The sequence below is a fragment of the Filicampus tigris genome, chromosome 20 (assembly GCF_054856515.1).
Source record: "Filicampus tigris isolate MCC_2025a chromosome 20, RoL_Ftig_1.0, whole genome shotgun sequence".
NCBI lineage: Eukaryota > Metazoa > Chordata > Actinopteri > Syngnathiformes > Syngnathidae > Filicampus > Filicampus tigris.
Window position 1 is genome coordinate 11577501 of NC_141236.1, and position 19220 is coordinate 11596720.

At 43.0% G+C, this 19220-nt stretch overlaps 2 protein-coding genes across 7 annotated transcripts in view; one reads left to right on the forward strand and one right to left on the reverse strand.

Moving 5' to 3' along the window:
• Positions 1 to 12367, forward strand: part of mrps18a (mitochondrial ribosomal protein S18A) — an 82661-nt gene extending 70294 nt beyond the window's left edge. For 3 of the 4 annotated variants that reach the window (XM_086018220.1, XM_086018221.1, XM_086018219.1), the window contains 5 exons: positions 10075 to 10106; positions 10676 to 10780; positions 10861 to 10984; positions 11554 to 11623; positions 11718 to 12367. In XM_086018220.1, coding sequence (XP_085874346.1) covers positions 10075 to 10106; positions 10676 to 10780; positions 10861 to 10984; positions 11554 to 11623; positions 11718 to 11862 — 476 coding nt within the window. In that variant the 3' untranslated portion in view covers positions 11863 to 12367. Of the gene's footprint in view, positions 1 to 9701; positions 9901 to 10074; positions 10107 to 10675; positions 10781 to 10860; positions 10985 to 11553; positions 11624 to 11717 lie in introns of those variants that run through there. The other variant, XM_086018218.1, reaches the window with a different exon arrangement.
• Positions 11546 to 19074, reverse strand: rsph9 (radial spoke head component 9). Of its 3 annotated transcripts, none has more exons than XM_086018216.1 (6): positions 18761 to 19074; positions 14530 to 14609; positions 14303 to 14459; positions 13615 to 13744; positions 13386 to 13532; positions 11546 to 12629 (listed from the first exon to the last, which is right to left on the reverse strand). In XM_086018216.1, exons 1-6 carry the CDS (start codon positions 18806 to 18808, stop codon positions 12469 to 12471), a joined length of 723 nt encoding a protein of 240 aa, XP_085874342.1. In that variant the 5' UTR covers positions 18809 to 19074; the 3' UTR covers positions 11546 to 12468. The 3 variants fall into 3 exon arrangements, with proteins under 3 accessions (XP_085874342.1, XP_085874343.1, XP_085874341.1); XM_086018217.1 differs by having other exon boundaries at positions 11547 to 12629; positions 14530 to 14573; XM_086018215.1 differs by lacking the exon at positions 18761 to 19074 and having other exon boundaries at positions 11548 to 12629; positions 14530 to 16865.
• Positions 19075 to 19220: the final 146 nt, after the last annotated feature.

Genomic DNA, 19220 nt, shown 5'->3' on the forward strand with positions numbered 1-19220 from the left:
TTGTGCTTCTTTTTTTTTTTTTCTTTCAAGGAGTAGGGGGGGGGGGGGGCAGTTGGAGTGACAACAGGGTGTTTACAAGGCACAAAGAGAACCAAGTCAGCCGAGAGAACTGTATTCTTTTGCTTCACTTTGCTGCGTTTAATCCCCCTCAGCCACCATAAAGGTCCCTTGTGTTTGGGATCGTTGCACTGACCGCCGCAAAGAGAAAACAGCCCACATTTGTCCGGGGGTGTTCTTTAAACAAGCGCAGAGCAGCGGGGAGGACGCCGTGTATTCTCCTCAGTCTGTCGTGACTCTTCGGGCAGCAAGAAAAAAAACAAAAAACTAAACGTGTGATCATGTCTAATTTTTCTGCTGTTGAGATCATCCTCGAAGCTCCCTGATATGAGCCCCCAGCGCCCTGGTGAGATTGTGGAGATTTCCTTTTATTGTCCTTGCTGTGATGATACAAGATGTTGGGGATTTATAAATCATCACACTGGTCCTGCTTCTCAGCCAACTTTTTTTCTCCATGGACTGTATGGTTTGCGCGGCCTTTTTTTGCTTTGTTGGGAATTGATCTACGTTGGCCAGATGTTTTGGGTTGGGTTTTTTTTTTTACTTAGAAAGTGATTTCTTTCTTCCTCTGAATAACTCCAATTATCACATTGTTTGAAGAAATTAACCCCCCCCCCTTTTGCTCAAACTCATCAGAGGTCCGATTATCAGATTGTCTCTATAAGATTATCCTGTGCAATTATCCTGTAATGTGGGCTACGCACATACCAACAATTGGACCAAATTTGAGCAATTTCCCTCTCTGGAAATCATAGTCAGCGAAGGCCTGATTGTTGTACGTCTCATTTAGTTTTATCTTTAGTGATTATCCTGTGGTGTGGGGTTGGTTGAGTGATTGAGCACTCCCGATCTGCCTTAGTGGGCTACACACATCATGACAATTAGGCCAAGGTTAAGCATTTTCCCTTCCTTGCAGTCAAAGTCACTGAAGGCCTGAATGTCGGACGTCTCTAAAAGATTATCCTGAGTGATTATCTTGTGGTGTGCGGTGTATTTTAATAGTGATTTTTCTAACATGGTCTGCTTTATTGGGCTACACAATAAGCATTTTCCCTCCTTTGCGACCAAGTCAGCAAAGGGTCATGTTTGGGGCAACTAAACTACAGTACACACCGGGTTATGTGTACTTGCCAAAATCGGTGAGTTTTTGGTTATGCTGAGCCCCCCTACAAAAGTGATTCATTTGTCGGAAGAGTGAATCAGGTCAGTTCCAGTTAAGGATTCATCAGTCCCTCTCGGATTCCTCGATGATGCAACAGGCGACAGTTACATGTGAAAGTTTTTTGGCCCAATGGTTGCGGTTGTCCTGCCAGTTTCGCCAACCACTATAACCCCCCAACTTCCCCCTCCCGAAAAAACAGTCTGCGCAATCCTGCAGGTGCTGAATCCAAAAAAAGAAAAGTCCACAGTAGAATCATCTTCCAACTTTCCAAGTCCGTTGCATTTGGAGGTTTCACTTTATGCCACTGGCACAAAGGATAACTTCAAGGAGGCAACCTGCCGAGTTCTCAAGGACGATTTGGTCTTCAGGACCATGCATGGCCTGTAGATCCCGGTGAACAATCCAACTTTGACAACAAATACAAACAATGTTCACAAAACTAATTCGAACCATCTGCTGGACCTCTGAAGACTGCATCAGTAAAGCACTTCCGAGGAATGCCTTCAAATTCGGATTTTGCCCAACATTTTCAAGAAACATATGCCTAGCAACAAATCACACAAAACGTATTCCAAACCTAGAAGTGTTGGCTCTTTCCAAAAGAAGAGACAGCCTCAATGAAGGAACAGGATTACACACTACCAGTCGAAAGTTTCACACATTCTGGTAGTGTACAGGGCGTGTTTAGTTTACGACTTTACCGATAAATGAGGGTCTATGGTTACAAACGGCAGAGAGTGAACAAGGTTGCACTATAGGAACAGAACGCTGTTGAAAACTAAGGACTCCCTCTAGATAGATACTGGTAGTGATCCACAAGGCTCTGTACTCCATCCGCTGATGTTAACATTGCACACTAGATAAATATCACAGTTATTGAGCCACAAGGCTCAATACGCAGTCCACAGATTTTTACAGTACCTTCTCCATAAATGTGACCACAAGTCTCCATGCTCGCTTTATTTTAAATAAATGTTTCAATTACTTGGTGCTGAAGCAAAATAACTAAGATAGATATTGTCGCGTTTATTGATTGTAATTATGACTTTACCACAGCATTAGTGTGAGTTAGTGACTTCGGACTCAGGGAACCCAACTATGTCATCAACTGAGGTAACATTTAACACCCTTGTGTAATGTAGAGTCTTTCTTTTTGAAATGTGGGAGAAAGCTGGAATACTCGGAGAAAAGACACTCAAGCACAGGGAAGAACACAGCAAGGTCGAAATTTCGAACAACCAACCTCATACCTATGAGGGAGATGCGCTACCGTGCTGCTTGTGCAGTAAGTTCCATCTTGGCGAGACTTGAACCTCTGGTCCATAGTTAAAGTGGATGACAGTCTTAGGTGATTAAGACTTTCTCAACAATTTTTGAGGTTAGTGGTAATACCATGGTGATGCGTGATGGGAGGTTGTGGTTGCAGTCTTTACTTGAGATGACCTGTGACATCGTGGCTTCATCTGACTCACACAATCCTCGCAGTGAGCAACACAAGATAGAAAGTCCCTCTGTGCTTGTTGTCACATCAGCCATAGAAGGAAAAAGCCGGTTTGTTGTCCAAAGCGTATCAGCAAAATAGGCATTTGAATTTAGTTTTATCTCTTCACGTGAGTATTCTTGAGATTATTGAAAAGCTCTCATGAGTATGTACTCCCACATGACAAAGCAGTTCCACCAATGCGTTTCCTCTTCCTGTGTGTGGCCGCAGTGGAATTCTACTGAAGATTTGGCCCTTAGAGAGACCAGTGAATGGGACGTGGAAGGACTTGAGCTTGGCTTCTTTTCAGCGCGCTCGCTTTTGTTGCGTCACGTCTCTCTTTTTGTCCCAGTCCAAACGTCTCTTCTTTACGCACCCAGGCAGCAAAGCTCTTGACTTGACCGCTGTACACCGTAGCACCAACCAGCCACGACACAACTTAAGGTACACACCTGCACAAGGCAATACGTCGAATACGTCCTTCCCTTTTGGTTGACAGTTTGACACCGCCGAGAGGTACGGTATTAATATTGTGGCTCTCATATTGAGTGTTCTCATCTGATGGTCTTTTTCTGTTAACCTCACCTGACAATCACCACTGCCCCCTGCTGGGAACTCACTGTCAGCAACCCAATAGATTGATTGACAGATACAAGGATGCAGATAGATCTGTAGCGAGAAAATGAGATGCCGCGTGTGATACTTTTGCTTTTCACAGCCACAATGGTATTCTAAGAGGAACCACAACTACGATGTGGCTTGTGACAAAATTGAGTTGGCCAACTTTGCGTGCATGATTAAGGCTCAAACATCAACTCTCGAATGAGTCTAATTCTTTTGCATGTCGGGAATGAAGAAGGATGTGAGTGGAAGCAAATAAGGCACAGTCTTAAAAGTGACAACTGCCCCATCATTTAACCATCCCTCTCCTGAAACCAACTGTTTGAGAGGGACTCCAAATGCCACCGCAGGCGCCATAGCAACATCCACACAAGGAGAAAAAGTGAAGGACATGCTGGGAAACTACAGTAGCAAGTGGTGCACAAATTAATGCGCCGCGCCGCTCCGCTGGCTTCCTTTGGCTAAAGAGGAGCTGAAACTTGAGCGTCAATCCCCGACGAGAGGTAGCTAGCGGCTCCAACGTGTTTTCTTGTTGATTTACTTGTTGAGGGGGTGAGGGGAGGTGACCCTTTGAAAGGTCGCACAAACACAACTCAAGCGGATCAAGATGCGACCTGCAGGTGGTCTTGCAGACTTAATGTTTGCTTTGCGCAACACAGTTTTTAACCAGAAACAGATAAACACGATCAATGCTCAGGTCTGAAAACATCTTAAAGGGGAAACGTGATGGGAAATTGGATTTTTAATTGATTTCTTACAATGGTACCAGCAAATGATGTTTCAAAGTTGAGTGGCACTGAACTAGTTGAAGTGTCTTCACGCGATCTGAATTCAAATTTGTCCTCACTGGGCCAGAATGATGGCACTTGATGACGTCACTAATTTTCCGTCCTCTAATTGGTTGGTCAGCGCAAAACCCGCCTGTTGTTTTTTCCTCCAGTTGTGAATAAAAGCTTCCATTGTGGAATATGATGGAGCCTTTTTACACAGTTTGCAAAATGCTTCAGATTAGAAACAGAGTTAACAAGAAACGTTTTCTTTTTTTTTTTTTTTTTCGATAAATCTTGATTCCGAACTGCTTTAGATGATGACAGCAGTGGCACAGCTGTGTGCTGTTATGTTGCCTTTTTTTAATAGCATAAATTTAGATGCTTTTTTTGTTTTTGTTTTATAATTGCACTGTGATAGTGGTTAAGTCAACACCCGGGTATCGAATGCACAGCCCGCCATTGCCACTACTTGCTCTTCACCCTGGTCGGCGTTTTCCATAAGCTCACTTTCTCAGCCGTCCACAACTTTTGTCTCTATGTGCACTCAAAACACAGAATTTCCTTGCAAACCTTCCAACACGTGTTCATGCGGACATGCCCTAAGCGCCCCCTAAAAACCTCGCGACGGAGGGAGAAGTGTTTGAAAACATTGGAAGAGGCCCTCTCTGGGGCTATGGGAGCCATTGTCTCACTGGCAATGCAACCCGCATGAAAATTGGATTCGGAGGCCTTCCTGACGCAGGCAATGTGTTCATACGGGAGCGAGCGAGGCAGGGGGAGCTTGGAAGAGAGAGCAGGGCCAGTGGGGGAAATAAGGATAAGAGCCTCTTCAAAGCAACGCATCTACTGAGGAAGCCAGCTCCCTGAGTAGTGTGGGAAGACGAGTGGCTGAGAAGACCAAAAAAAAAGGGGGGGGGGGGGGGGCAGGGGGTGGGGGGCAGGTGTTTATACTCGACTGAATAAAGATTCCTGTCACCTTCACGGAGAGGAGACGATGACACATGAGCGCGAGGCCTTGATCTCGGCCCAACCTGTTTCCACTTGTCCGCTTCTTTTTTCTCCTTCTCCAAGCAGCGGGCGCCTTCCACCGGAGTCATCCCCTTGAAATAGGCTAATTGTGTTCAGTTGACCTCTTTGGATGCAACGGACCTCACGAGTTAATCACGCAGCAAAGCCTCTTAGTGACAGCCGGGCCCTTAATTGCATACCATCAATCTGGTCGGCAGCAAATCTTGGCATTCCATCCGCATGGGAATGAGCGGACGTCTGCTTTGGGATGAGGCAAATCTTGGCCAGATTAGTACTCTTCCTCCCAAAAATCTCCCTCTCCATCCGCGCCAATTTTGGGGGCTCCAAATGAAAGGGCGGCGCAATGTGCTAGCACTTAGCACAGCTGCCTCACATTGCAGAAGGTAGCCGGTTCAAATGTGGGCTCAGTCCCCGTGCTTGCGTTGGTTCACCTCGGGTGACTCCGCCTTTCTGCCACAATGGCCTTAAGCGACCTGGACATCGGAAGACTTTGGAAAACTATCATCTCATGTGTCACGGCACTGCAAAGACTGAATGATTTGTGATCATTTCAAACATTTGTTATCGTCGTTAGGCCGAGGCTAAGGAAAAGAGCTAATCTCAAACAGCTGAGATTACCACCTTACACTAAACGATGTAGATGACAGGAGCGCGCCGTGACTTCAGCAAAACTCTCAAACGTCCTTCTGACTTTCAGTTTTTAGTCTGAGACTGAAAATCGTTTAGTGTCAATCCAGCGTTAGGTTAATTGAGGACACAAAATTGTCCACTGGTGTGACTGTGAGAGTGAATGGTTGTATGGTTGTACTGTATGTGCCCTGTGATTGGCTGGCGACTAGTCCAGGGAGGGCCTCATCCACAACCCTAAGGACAAGCGTTATATAAAGAAATGATGTATGCTGTCTTGAGTTGGGCAAAACAAAAGTACCCGCGGTTAGCCCCGCAGTCAAAGTTTCCGGGTTCAGTTCTTGAAGACTCTGCATCAGGAGTACTCAAAAGAAAATGTAGAAGTGAACGACTATGTACTCAAAAGAAAATGTTATCCAAATTGGATGGCCATGTGGCAAACCGACGCAACCGTGTGCTGCCACAGCAGATTTTGGCTCTGCCAGCTCCCCTCTTATGGTCCCTCTGGTGTATTGGGGCCCCTTCGGCAGACGCCTGAGCCATCGGGGCCTTTTCCGTGCACCCAAAACGTTCTCCGGCAAAGAAAGTGAGCGGCGTGACGAGAAATGGGGAACGCGGCCGGCCGCCAGGTGGGGCCGATTCATTTTTGTGTGTGCGCGTGGAGATTCTCAGATCGTCTGCTCGCTCCACGCTGAGCCCTGGGAAGTGAGGTGAAAACACTAACCTTTTCCACAAAGCAATAACTTCCCACCATGACATCGAAGCAACATCACTTCAGTTGTTCCTCGGCTCTCGCTGTGAGAATGTCAGACGAGCTCTTTTCATCTGGGGGGGAATCCTATCTGATTTACTTTGGCTGCGGCGCCTGTTTGTACGGGGCCATGTTTCATTTGAATATCAAAAGGCGGGCGAGGAGGTGGCCAGACACTTTAGATGCAATATTTCGGACTTCGCTGCAGGAATGCGACGGCTTCAACGTGGCCGACAAAGAGCAGCGATGATGTGAGACAATGGCGCTTCTATGGCGGCGGCCCGATGCTAATCTGTCAGGCCTCTCCTCAACGCAAATGAGACAATCCCATTTGCATGTCAGTGCGCGCCTCTCCACGCTTGAAACGCCATTTGAGGAATCGGACCCATTTTTTTGCCCATTAACCCCGACGAGCCGCGGTGGCCAACATGTCCCTTCTGGTGTCCCGTTTGTATTTAACATGCCGAGTCACAATGTCAGAGTCAAGACATCTGTTGGCGAGACAAAAGAATGGACCACGAAGTGGTTTTTTCCCCTCTCTTTGTGGTTTGCTGGCAACAAACGTAGTGTCACGATCGGTGTTCTTCGCAAACGTTTGCGTTGTTTTGCTCGGATTTACTTTCGGGTCTTGCTTTCCGGTGTCTCTTGTTCATAGCCGTTTCTCAATTGGCGTTCTCGTCTGTTCTTCGTCATCAGTTGCGGCCCAAGTACTGTTCCAATTGAAAGTATGCGTAAACCAAGAACGCATGGAATACTTGGATTTTTTTTTTTTTTTTTTTTTTTTTTTTACATCCAAACTGATTAAAGCACATTTAAGCTTATTAAAGCCCACTTTTGTCATACTCCTTAGTGCCCGTTCTTATTTTCTTGCTGTCAAGAAACGGTAGACAATGATATAACGTCACTTTGAAATTGAAGTTTATCACTCCCAGTTGACGTTTGCTGTAAAACCGGCACAGTAAACAATAATTAAACGTTGGATATTGAAACGCAAATGTCTGGTATCTTAATTCCAAACATAAAGCAATCACTTTATTCTGCGATATATGGCGCAAGCGATGAACCGTGAAATAGTGGAGACTCACTGAACATACATTTGTTTTTCAACAGACTATTTTCCTGTTTAAAAGCACGCACAAATGCACGATCATGCGCCGCTGTTGCTTAGAAGACACCTCATCCATCATGTCAACAACAATTTATTCGAGTACAGCTGCTGAGTGAAAATGGGAATGTTTCTTTCTTTGGCTTACGTCTTGGATGACAACATTGGATGGACCCGCAAAAGCTAAAATGCCGTTGCCAGTTGGCAACTTTGTAAAGAACCCCTACATGCATAGAAACAAAAAAAAAGAAATAGTAGTAGCTGTTTACAGTGTAATGTGATGTTAACTGTAAATACCGCTTTCCCAAAGTCAATTTTTCAGGTGGCTGTAATTTTCTTGAGTATTAGTTTTACTTACAACTTTTTTACTTTGACTCCATACAGTTGAACACACTTATTTGTACTTTGCCATTATTACTTAGTCAAAATATGCGTGTTGGTTATTTTTTCACCTGCGTGGGTGACGACACAACATAAAACAGACAGAAATTGAAAGACGTGTAGTTAATGTCACGATTGAGCGAGCTATTGGGGAGTTCTTAGGCAGGAAAAATGGGGGCAGTATGGAGGAACGTGACCTGGAGAGCATCAACAGATTCAGAGAAGTTAGATATTCACCAGGCACCGCCTTTTTTAAGAGAATTTTGATGTTGTCGGCTCCAAGAATGTTTCAGAGCAAATGTGTTGTCTTGTGCCACCCGGATTCTCCATCTAATCTGAAGTAAAACGCAGACAGATAAGTACATTTTACCAGTTGTCATTGCTAGCCAATGTAGCATTTTTTGCCAGCCATTTTAAGTTAGCAAAGCTATTCATTCGTTTTCTTTCTGCCCTGAGTCTTTTCTATTGCAGTGTCATCGTTACATTTGAAGATACATGGCTAGAAATGACCAAAATAAAGACTCCTGATAACATTATCTCACCCTCATGCTTACATTGAGAGTTAGACAGGAGACCCTTGTTCTCCTCCATTATTGTTGTTAGCCTGCTTGTCTCGTTTCCAATGATGCCGTCAATGTCCCGTTATACTATTGTTTTTTTTTGTTTGTTTTTTACATTTGAGACATTAAACGTCAAGGGCACTCAAAGGTGAAAAAGAAAATGAAGCAAGCTATTGTGTCCGCACAGCTAAAATGCCTGTTGGCTCGATATAAGCTGATCCGGCAATGTGATAGCAGCAAACAAAAACAAGGTTACAAGCGTTTTGTTCTCAAGAGCAAGAAAAACTCTTTGTCCCCCGGGTCTTTTGTTTTTCTTTTTAAGATCGAACCAGCATCTTTTGGTTTGCAAAACAGAGCCGCATCTTGTTTCACAACCACTGTTGACCATATTGTTCATTTCCCCTCCCCAGCATGAGCGAGCCAGCCTGACCTCATCTCTGTTTTTAGATTCTATGCAACACAGACACAAAAAGGACGCCATAAATTTTTGCATTTATTCCCCTCGCGCATAATATTTAAATAGTCATTGAAGACATATGCTTGAACTTGTTCTTGCATTGTTAATATTTACACTTAAACATCTATGACAAGCATTTTTCGTCAGATTACGCATTGTATTGTTCTCCCTTGTGTTTAATTTTGAGCCAGTGTTCTGCTTCAAAGCTCTGATCATAGATTAGCTCGATTTACATCTTGACCCATCTTGCACATCTTTCCGGGGGACATGGTTCTGATAAAGGTCCCTATAGGTATCAATAAATCTTGAGATTGAAGAGGAATTTCCGCTTGGCTGTGTAAACTGTAGCTTGAAAGCCAGGAAAAGATAAATTCAAGAAACTCAAGTAGATTGTTTTTGCAAAGTTGGAGGGTAATTGAAGTCAGATCAAGTCCGTTTTATTTACACTATATAGCAGCAATTCACAACAAAAGTTAGCTCTTAGTTTGTTGGTTAGTAGTTTATTTTGAACATGTACTCCATAGACAAATAATGACTCGCAAAAGAAATACATGAAAAATATAACTTGAAGGATACAGCTGTTTAATTTTACTTATCCGAAATGTATGGTGCTTTGAATATGGAAAAGGTTTAGAAGCAAAATGCCAAACGATTTCTTTTCCTACGTCACCTGGTGGCTGAAATTACCCATCCTGACCGCTCGTGTCACTGTTTTTAAACTTGTCAGCGGAAGCGAGCAAGGTCAGAAATCCAACATGGCGGCCCGCAGTCTGCTGCGGTCCGTCTGGCGCTCATATACGGCCTTTAACTCTGGTATTAGCGGACAATTATTTGCGCTGCAGAGGTTACAAGTGCCACAATTGTCGCATTCGGTTGGTCAAACGAGAGGAATCCGGCAAGGTGAGACGGTTGAACGCAATTTTAAGAATAGTATGCGTGTGAGCTAGTTTGCTGCATAACGTGCAAGCTTCTACCTGTACATGCTTTCCAACAAGATGCTCCTTTTTTTCTTTTTAATTGTTGTGAATATTACGGCGCTACAACATGAAATGTTTCCTCTGTTTCTTTCTACAGTTGTGGAAAAGCACGAGGGTAAAACGGTGACCGTAAGTACAAACATCCATCTGCTAATGACACTTACTGTTCATATCTGTTGTGTTTGTTTCTATATATGCTTATGGCGTTCTTAACCTGTAGACGTGTGTCAGTAAAAAATGTTGCTGTTTGTTCAGATGTCCTAAATGTATAGTTTGATAGTATTTTGTTATAGAACTGCAGTGACTACAATTGTCGCAAGGAAATTATTTTCCTTCCGATTTAACATATCGTACTTGGCTAGCTAATTGTACCTTTACTCGCTGATGATTGCAGTCATTTTAGTAAAAGACCATAATCAAAGTCAACTAAGCAATGTGAGCTAAAAATCTCCGATGCATTATCATTGTTGTGGGTATAATACATTGGAAAGACTGATGGAAAAATTCTTGTCACTTGAAATCATGTACATGAAAATTGACAACCCCAAAAATTGGAAGGACAATTAAATAATACATTTTGGCAGAAAAAATGGAAGGACAATCAACTAATACACTCTAGCTGAAAATGTCAACAATTGCAAATGAGAGAAAATGTGCCAAATTACTTAAAAAAAAAAAAAAAAAAAAATGTCTTTCAGATTGAAGGAAAAATATTGGACACTGCAGCTGCACCTGAACCTCCGAATCCCACCGCTAAGTGTCCCATCTATCGATGGAATCTGCAGAACAAGTACAACTACACGGTAAATTATATTTATATCCTGTGATTGGTAATTTCTAATTCACCTCTAAAAACATTTTTTTCCCCCTCCTACCTTGACAGGATGTGTTGCTGCTCAGTCAGTTCATCAGGTCTGATGGAGGGATGCTGCCCAAAAGAATCACCGGTCTTTGTCCTGAAGAGCATCGCAAGGTGGCCGTGTGTGTGCAGATGGCTCACAGAGCAGGTGTGTACGTACGCATGCCTACCTGCCTTTAGACAGGAACCTTGCAGATACTGGCGGTGTTGCTTAGAGCTCTTAACTAGGTCCACTGATGTTTACATTATCATTAGTTCTTGTTAGTCTTGTAGAAAACGGGTGGCACTTCACAAGGCTCACTACTCAGACTACAGATTTTCACAGTGTACTTACTCCACATAAATGAAAAAAATTCTAAAGGTTAAATTTAGAAGAAATTGAGACTGGGGGCCTAATACAAGAGAGGCCTGGATTTGCAGAGGTCCCGACACATGTTTTGAAATTGTGGCACACTACAAATTAATTTGTGCAGCGGTATAATACATGGTCATGCGACACAAGAAGGCAGGCTCGGTTACTGGCGTACCTATTTTTTTTTTTTTTTTTTTTTTTCATTTAATTTTTTTTTTTTTTTTTTTGCTGGCCAACAAGTGTTTTTTTCCAGACAGTTAATGTAATTACAGTATGACATTACTACCGCACCGTAGGTTAGTGATAGCCTACGACACAATCAGACTGCCTGTAAACAATAGACCTTTTTTTGTTTTGGTTTCAAGGTTTGCTTCCCGACCACAAGCCCAGACTTCCGGAGGGCCACGTCCCAAAGCCCAAACCACAACTCAACAGGTGACGCCAACGAACACGTTTTGTTTCTTATGCACAGAGCGTTATGTTGTAAACTAAAGGCTCGGTCTGTCCCACCTGCTTCCACTCCATGCAGATACCTGACCCGCTGGTCCGTCAACTCCGTCAAGCCCATCTACAAACGCGGGCTCAAGTGGTGCAAGAAACGCATGCCTGTGGGAAACCCCCTGCTCAAGGACAATGTGCGTTACAGCCCCAAGCCCCTTTACCTGAAACACTGAATGGTACCTGCGCTGCAGCTGCTGGAACTGGAGATTTAAATCAGGGTGAGGAATATGCTCGTCTATTTGATCCAGCCCGTCATGCGATTTTTAAAACAAATACAAACCTTGGAGTAACTGTTTGAAAAACGAACCCGCAAATACTGTTATGTTGTACGCGGGGTCCTCGGCATGTGTTGTAGCTCTGGCGGCAGGACTGTCACACACTGTGGACTCCCTGTACAATCAACTATTTTTTTTTTGCATCGTGTTTCCTCAAATTTAGTATGATTTGGGAGGATTGAAACTGAGGGAAACGTTTGCCCAGTCCTGCTCAAAGATGTAGTTCATATATTTAGATTTCTGTCCCCTGCTCCAGGCAAATGGCCCCAAAAATTGTTTATTACCTTCTTACTTTATGAATGTGTCATCTTTCCATCTACTTTGTTGGTTTTCAAAAATCCTTAAAGTGGTATAATGGAGACCAAAGTACTGTCGTGGGCAAATAAAAAATACTTTGTTGACATCTCCTTTTCTATTCGTTTTTTTTTTTTTTTTTTTTTATCATTCAGATTGAATGAAACAGAGACGAATACATTGAGTCATATGGTCCACCACATCTCTCTTTTAAAGCATGAACGGTAGGTCCAAATTCTTGGTCCCGTAGCCGATGTAGATGAAACCGTGCAGTGGCGTCATGGGCACGTGGTAGAAGGTCAGGCCCAACCACAGCAGGCTGCGAATCACGCACACTTTGTTGGCACTTTCAAACTGCAGACTCCACGATCCTACACACAAACACACACACAAAGACTGAAACAATTAATGCACGTCGCGTTATTAACTAGAGTGAACCTCGGTTTATCCGTTCCAGACATATCTGCAGTAGGTGAAAATCTGCGTTGTAAAGTCCATATAAAGAAACAATTTTATAGTTTCTCCCAACCCACTGACCTGAAATGCAATTAAACTTAAATAAAAAGTCAACAAGAATTTTTTTTCAAGAATATGTTCTATGCAAGCCCACTAGTTGAAACGGGGCATTCTGACAAATATTGCGTTTGTGGAGTAAGTGTTAATCCACTCGTTTTTAGCCATCTCTAAGGGTGGCCATTTTGTCTTCTGTCGACTGAAAATGACATCACAACGACCAATCACGGCTCAGATTCGGAAAACAGGTTAGCCGTGATTGGTCGTTGTGAGCAGTTGTGATGTCATTTTCAGTCGATAGAAAGACAAAATGGCTGCCCGCAGAGATGGCTAAAAACGAGTGGATTTTGCTGCTTAACCTATATTCCACAAACGCAAAATTAATCCGAATGCCGTGTTTCAACTAGTGGGCCTGCTGGGAACATAGTCTTGAAAAATTTCAGTATTCCTCAGTGCCTGTTCTGTTGATGATGAGAAATGTGAGACTATCGAATAACATCCCTAAGAACAGTTTGTCAAATGAGAGGCAACGCAAGTTGACGTTAAACTGAAACTGAATACAAAACAGAATCGAACAAAATATATTCAAACGCTATGTCAAATTTAGCTGTCACCTTTTGGAATGTCCTCACTCAGCGGATCCAGAAAGTCCAAAGCGGGGTTCAAATCAGCCATCTCCAACAGGGACTTCTTCTTCAGGTTCTTGGGCTGAGCAAAGTGAAGAAAATTTTCAAGTTTCCCCGCCTGAGTGTAAGAGAGACCTGAGGGACAGACATCACGTTCATTTTTCCTGCTGAGCAGCTTTGTGTTTGCGCAAAAAAAGCGATTTGACGCCACTCTCACCGCCAAAGCTGCGATTAATCTGGACGACGCCGTGCGTGCTGTTGATGAAGGCGCCTCGCGGCACCACGGAAGCTTCCTCATTGATGTGGTGAACCGTCACCGCCAGCCTCGTCTCCTCCGTCACTTTGGTCTGAACACGAGAACAAACTCAAGTGGTTACCAACTGGATTTATTCCTGGAGTGCAACCAGCTTTTGTTCTTTTGAAACATTCTCTTGTTGATTTACTCAGCCTCCGTTGCGCTTCAATTGGCCAATTGGAAGTTCTACTGCAAAATGCCTTGATAAATTAGGGAATTCATTTTTCCGTCGATGATAGCAATGTGTTCAAGCCCTCAGGTAGCGAAGCAGCCCCGAACCATGATGGAATGACGTTTTGCTGGTGGTGTGCTGTGGATTAGTTGTGTTTCTAAACACAGACTTTCTCCAGTCATAGCCTCATAGCCATCTTACCATCGTTTGATGACTATCAAAGTATTCACAACCCCTTTTGTGTCTCTTTGCAGCTTCATCGAAGTCCAACATTCATAACTGTAGTTCCCCTCAGAGCCCTTTTTTTGTGAGGGCAGGGTTCATTTCAAGGCTTTTTTTTTAAATAAGGTTGGGCAGCTTTAAATGTATTGTTAATCTAATATAGCATAAGGGTATGGTCAATTCTCATCCCTTGTTCACATTTCCAAAGAAACTCACTGTCGACTCCTCCACTGAAGGATCAGGTCTTTCTGCCTGTCTGGACTCGTACACAAATGATGGGTCGCCTTCGAATCGGCCCTTTGCTGTTTTGGACACGTCCTCGATCATTGCGGTTGTGGTCGCGGGGATCAGGAACCAGTCGATACAGTTGAAGCTGGAAAGACCACGACGAAATTAATTAAACAAACGCGAGGTTTAAACACTGCCTTTAAGGAGCATGTTACCTGTAGAAATGCTGCGTGTCCTTCAGCTCGTCATCCCGTCTCCCCTGAGCGATGAAATAGTGCTCCTTTAAACCGAGTATCTTGCCCCAAAACAATACTCGATTGAACTTGTAGTTTTTCTTCAAGATAATAAGTGACGTTTGTAAAGCGGCCCTTTGCTCCGTGTTCAAAATGCACCCGCTACCCGCAACCAGCTCCAACGAGTAGGATAACGAATTAGCGTCCATTGTCAATGTTGTTGTTTTTACCGCTTCACAATGGCTGTCTGTAACGTTGTTAGCTCGCGAGCTAACGGCAGACAACGCTTCCGGGCCGAGGTCGTTACAGTGTCAGTAAACCCAATCGTCACAAATTATTAGCTAATGGTTCGTCTTTGGTGTCGTTTTCGTCAGTTTTCTATGAACTAGTAATTGTTTTAGCGTCACTTTTCGACTTGCGGGCTTCAGCGTTACTTCCGGGTTGCCCTGGCAACGTTTAAACAAACCATTTGATTGGTGTGCGCGGAGAAGCTTAGGTGACGTCAAGTGAAGTTGAAATATTTAACCATATCGGCGCGTTAAGAGTTAACAAATAATAAATGTAAATCAATAATTACCATACACGCATAAATGTTTAAAGAGTAACTCACGGATCCCTGTTTTGAAAGGTGAATTTATTTTATTTTTATTTTATTTTATTGTAATTATTTGCTTTAATGTAAAATAATATTTTTGATAGTATGTTATATGTATGCAAAGATGTTAATTGGAATGCCTGATTACTATGTTGTACTTTGTTCTGTATTTGTTAAAGGAAAAAATAATCAAATAAAATAAAATATCCGCGTTAAGAGACACAAAGCACACGTAATAAACTAGAAACTTAGAGAATATACACTCTTTTGTTACCATAAACCGTTGTGTGTTTCAAAAACGTGCTTATATTCACGTGATGGTCACAACCTTTTGGTCGTTAACAGCAAAGTAATTTGATTGGTACGCGAAGACTTTCTTGCCTACGTCATTTCCGAGCGCGCAAACGGTACTTAAAATGGCCTTCATCAAAATGCGAACGATGCAAATTAAAGCTAAAGGTACAAACCTAACCGTAAGCCAAACTCTCCTTCGCCGTGAACTGGTTTGTCTTATTTGTTAGCTATAAACGTTCGCACGTATAATATGAACTAAAAATCCTATACGTAGTGATCTTACTTTCTTAATGCTATATTATTGCTATGCTAACGGTCACTACCCCACCCGTTGGCTCGTTTCAAACCAACGTCTAGCCTTTCTCTAATCAGACAAAATAGCGTCCGAGGAGGCCTGGAAGCTGAAACATGCTAGCATTTGCGATAGAAACAGCTAATAAATATCGTCCGTTGCATTTAAACTTCTTCTCAACCCAACAAAATGACTAAATTAGCTAGGTAACATGGCATGGTATGTTGTAAGTCCATAGACACACAATGCTTAGCTGAAGAAAACAGAATCAAAATTATGTGATACAGCACCATAATTTTAGGAGAGAATCAGGGGAGGCCTGTACAGTACCCAACACTACATGATAAGTGACCACCATTGTAGTCAATGGGAGCTCTAATTGAATTCATAAAGTATAATATTATGGAGGGCTAGTTTACATAATTAAAATCCACATTACATTTGGGGAAAGCTGGAACGGATTAACGGCATTTTCATTCATTTCAAAAGACAAATAGGATTTAAGTTATGAGTGTGGTGAATGAAGTGACTCTAAGGTCTCAAGGCACCACTGTGTATTAAACTGCTTTTGCTCAAGAGGACCATTTCGAATATTCCCCTTTTTCTAAATCGAAAATATCCATTCATTCCCATGCTTGCCTCTTCCCAAGCCTTGGCTTCAACTGTCCAAACAAAAGGGCCTCAGTTTGGAGTCACATGCTCCATTAGCAGCGGTGGCTTCAGCTGCCTGCCAAGCTAATGTCGCCAACTCACGGAGGGAGGGGGAGAAGAGTGGGGTGACTTCTTTGGAAAAGTGGGGAGCATGCAAAGACAGCCCACAAACGCATAAGGCAACACACTCTGAGCTCAGGGTTGCAGATATGAACATTTAGTGACCACTGAATATAAATCTTATCAACATCTATATCCTTACAGACATTACGTCTTAATTTGGGAGGATAAAAAAGAAATTAATTCACACAGTCATGCATGTCCTTTACTTCCTGCCTATACCTATGTAACATGATTTACTGTTTCATGAGAAAGTAAGATGATACTGGCACTTAATTGGTAAAATTCCTGCAGGTTATTGTTTTGAAAAAGGCCTCATATCGGCCGGCTGATTAATCGGTGGGGTTCATCCTGAAGTTTCCCCCCCTCCAAAAAACAATACCCCTAATTTTTGGTGAATTGTATTATTTCCGTTTAAATGCTAGTGAGAAAATAACTGTTGCGAAATAGAGCCTTTTTTTTTTTTTTTTATAAAGGCATATCGCGCGGACCTTGTGTCCACTTATACTTCGCAGTCCAATCAGACCTTGGTCCAATCCCACTTGGTACAGGATAGGAAAAAAAAAACTTGGAAGCGGTCTCGGTCCCGCTCGCTCTGGGAAACCCACCTCCCCGGGCGACCGGCGTTGCCACGACACTAATCCCGCCACACAAAAGGCAAAGGCGCGTCACTGAGCATGTCGCTGCCAGACGCTCTCGTTGGCTCGGAGGTCGCGGCCATCGATCTCGGCGCTGACACGTGGGCGAAACCTGCGCGCTAAACTGTCTTTAATTCCTTTTTGATGCACTTGATATGAATGAACACCGCGGCTCTTGCTCAACTTGTATGGCCTGGGAGTGCAGGATAAAGTGAATACTGAAAGAGAGGCAAGCGGGCGACTAAATAATGGTGTCTGTGTCGCACAAAAGTGCAGACAACAACAATGGCAAGAATGCATTGAGAGGAAACTGGACGGACTGGGTTTCACACCTATACATAACTCAATCATAGAGAGTTTTTTTTCTTGTGTTTGGTTTTTTTAATTTATTTTTTTTTACTAGTTGTACTTCAGTTCTTAACAAATGTAGTGGACCACCTCCAGCAGTCCTTCCGACGCCAGCCAAATTTCTTGATGTGTTTCGCAATTAAATTAGGCCGAGGTTTTCACACGCTCATTAAGTCCAGCAGAGCCACGTGTGGATCAAGCTGTGCACCAGTGACGGGTCTTGTGTGTTTAGGGCACCTTGTGCCACTGGAAAGCTGCACTAAGCTGCTTCGTCATCATCCAAATATACAGTTCAGCACGTTCACTTAGGACCAACTCCTGTATTTGGACCAGGGTTATGATAGTTTGAGATTTTTCAGTCGAATTAGTTGCCAGTTCGTTTTGACTTTTGCTTTTTAAATTCATCCAACCACCTATATTAGTTTTATATTAGTTTTAGGTTTGTTAAAAATGAAAATGAAGGACATTAATGCTATGATTTGTTTTAATTTTATCAGCATAAGATGTTTCAGTTAGTCTCCAAATATATTTTTTTAAAGACATTGTTTATATTCCATGAATGAAAATGTTTTGTTTTCAATTAGAGTATCACCAAATTGTGTGGACTTTCCATTGTTCTGTGTATTGGCTCATCTGTGAAATAACTCCTTTTTTTTCTTCTTTTTTTTTTTTAGAAAACTGCAGCTGTTGGCAATCATGATGACAAATGGGTACGTATGGCTTGGCATTGTTAAATCATTCTAGAACATTCATTGGCAGTTATTAAAACATTGAGAGGAATGAGTTCTGTTCCTACGACTGCAACAAAACTTCAATTTGTATGTCGGAATGCACCGTAGCCTATCCCTAACAACTACTTTAATGCAGTACTAAAGTTAAATATTGAGAGACACTTCTGGGCTTCGATATAAAACAATCAAATGAAAACCCTAAGTGCCGCGGTAATTGAGTGACGGCATATTCTAATGCCACCCAGCAAACGAGCAGATGACAACGTGCAATTCTTTGTCTTTTGTTTGACAGTAAAATTCAAGCGGGAGTGGCATCAAACAGCTCAAAGACTATTTAGAATAATTGCTCAGTATTTGCCTAATTACCTGGTTATTGTGAAGCGAGTCGAACCGAGTTTAGTGTCACCAATCAGTTCGTAAAACTCTTAAGTAGGGTCACTCGTATCTCAAGACATCACTGTAGTTTTAGTTCAGACCCATTTTTTGAGGCAGGCATAAAATCATTAAACACAGTCTAAATATTTGTGGACCTAACAGTACATACATGTTGCAATGCATGTTGTTTGCATCCGTCAGCGTTGTGAGGTCCCATTCTAGCACTGATCCATGACAAGTAGCCTTGGGAAAAAGAAAACCAGTCTTTTCATGTCACCTACTAACCTACTTATGTTCGTTGTTAGGGCAGCAGTCCACCGCCCAAGTATAATAAGTGCGCTAATCAAGCGCAGCCCAAAGTCTTTACATGACAACAGACTAGCGGAGGCCTCAGTCAGCCTTGGTTGGGAAGCGTGTGACGAGCAAGAGAGTGTGAAAGGGGGAGAAAAAAAAAATGGCAGACAGCAGCACAAGAGGGGGCGACAGTGGTGAGAGATCAGGTGAGGGGGCGGAGCTACAGGCAGCATTGTCCAGTAATGGGCCACATACCAAGGTTAAATACCCAGTCAATTCTGAGCATTGCAAGTGTTGAAAAGCGTCGCCGTGGCAGATCAACAGCGCCCCCTTAC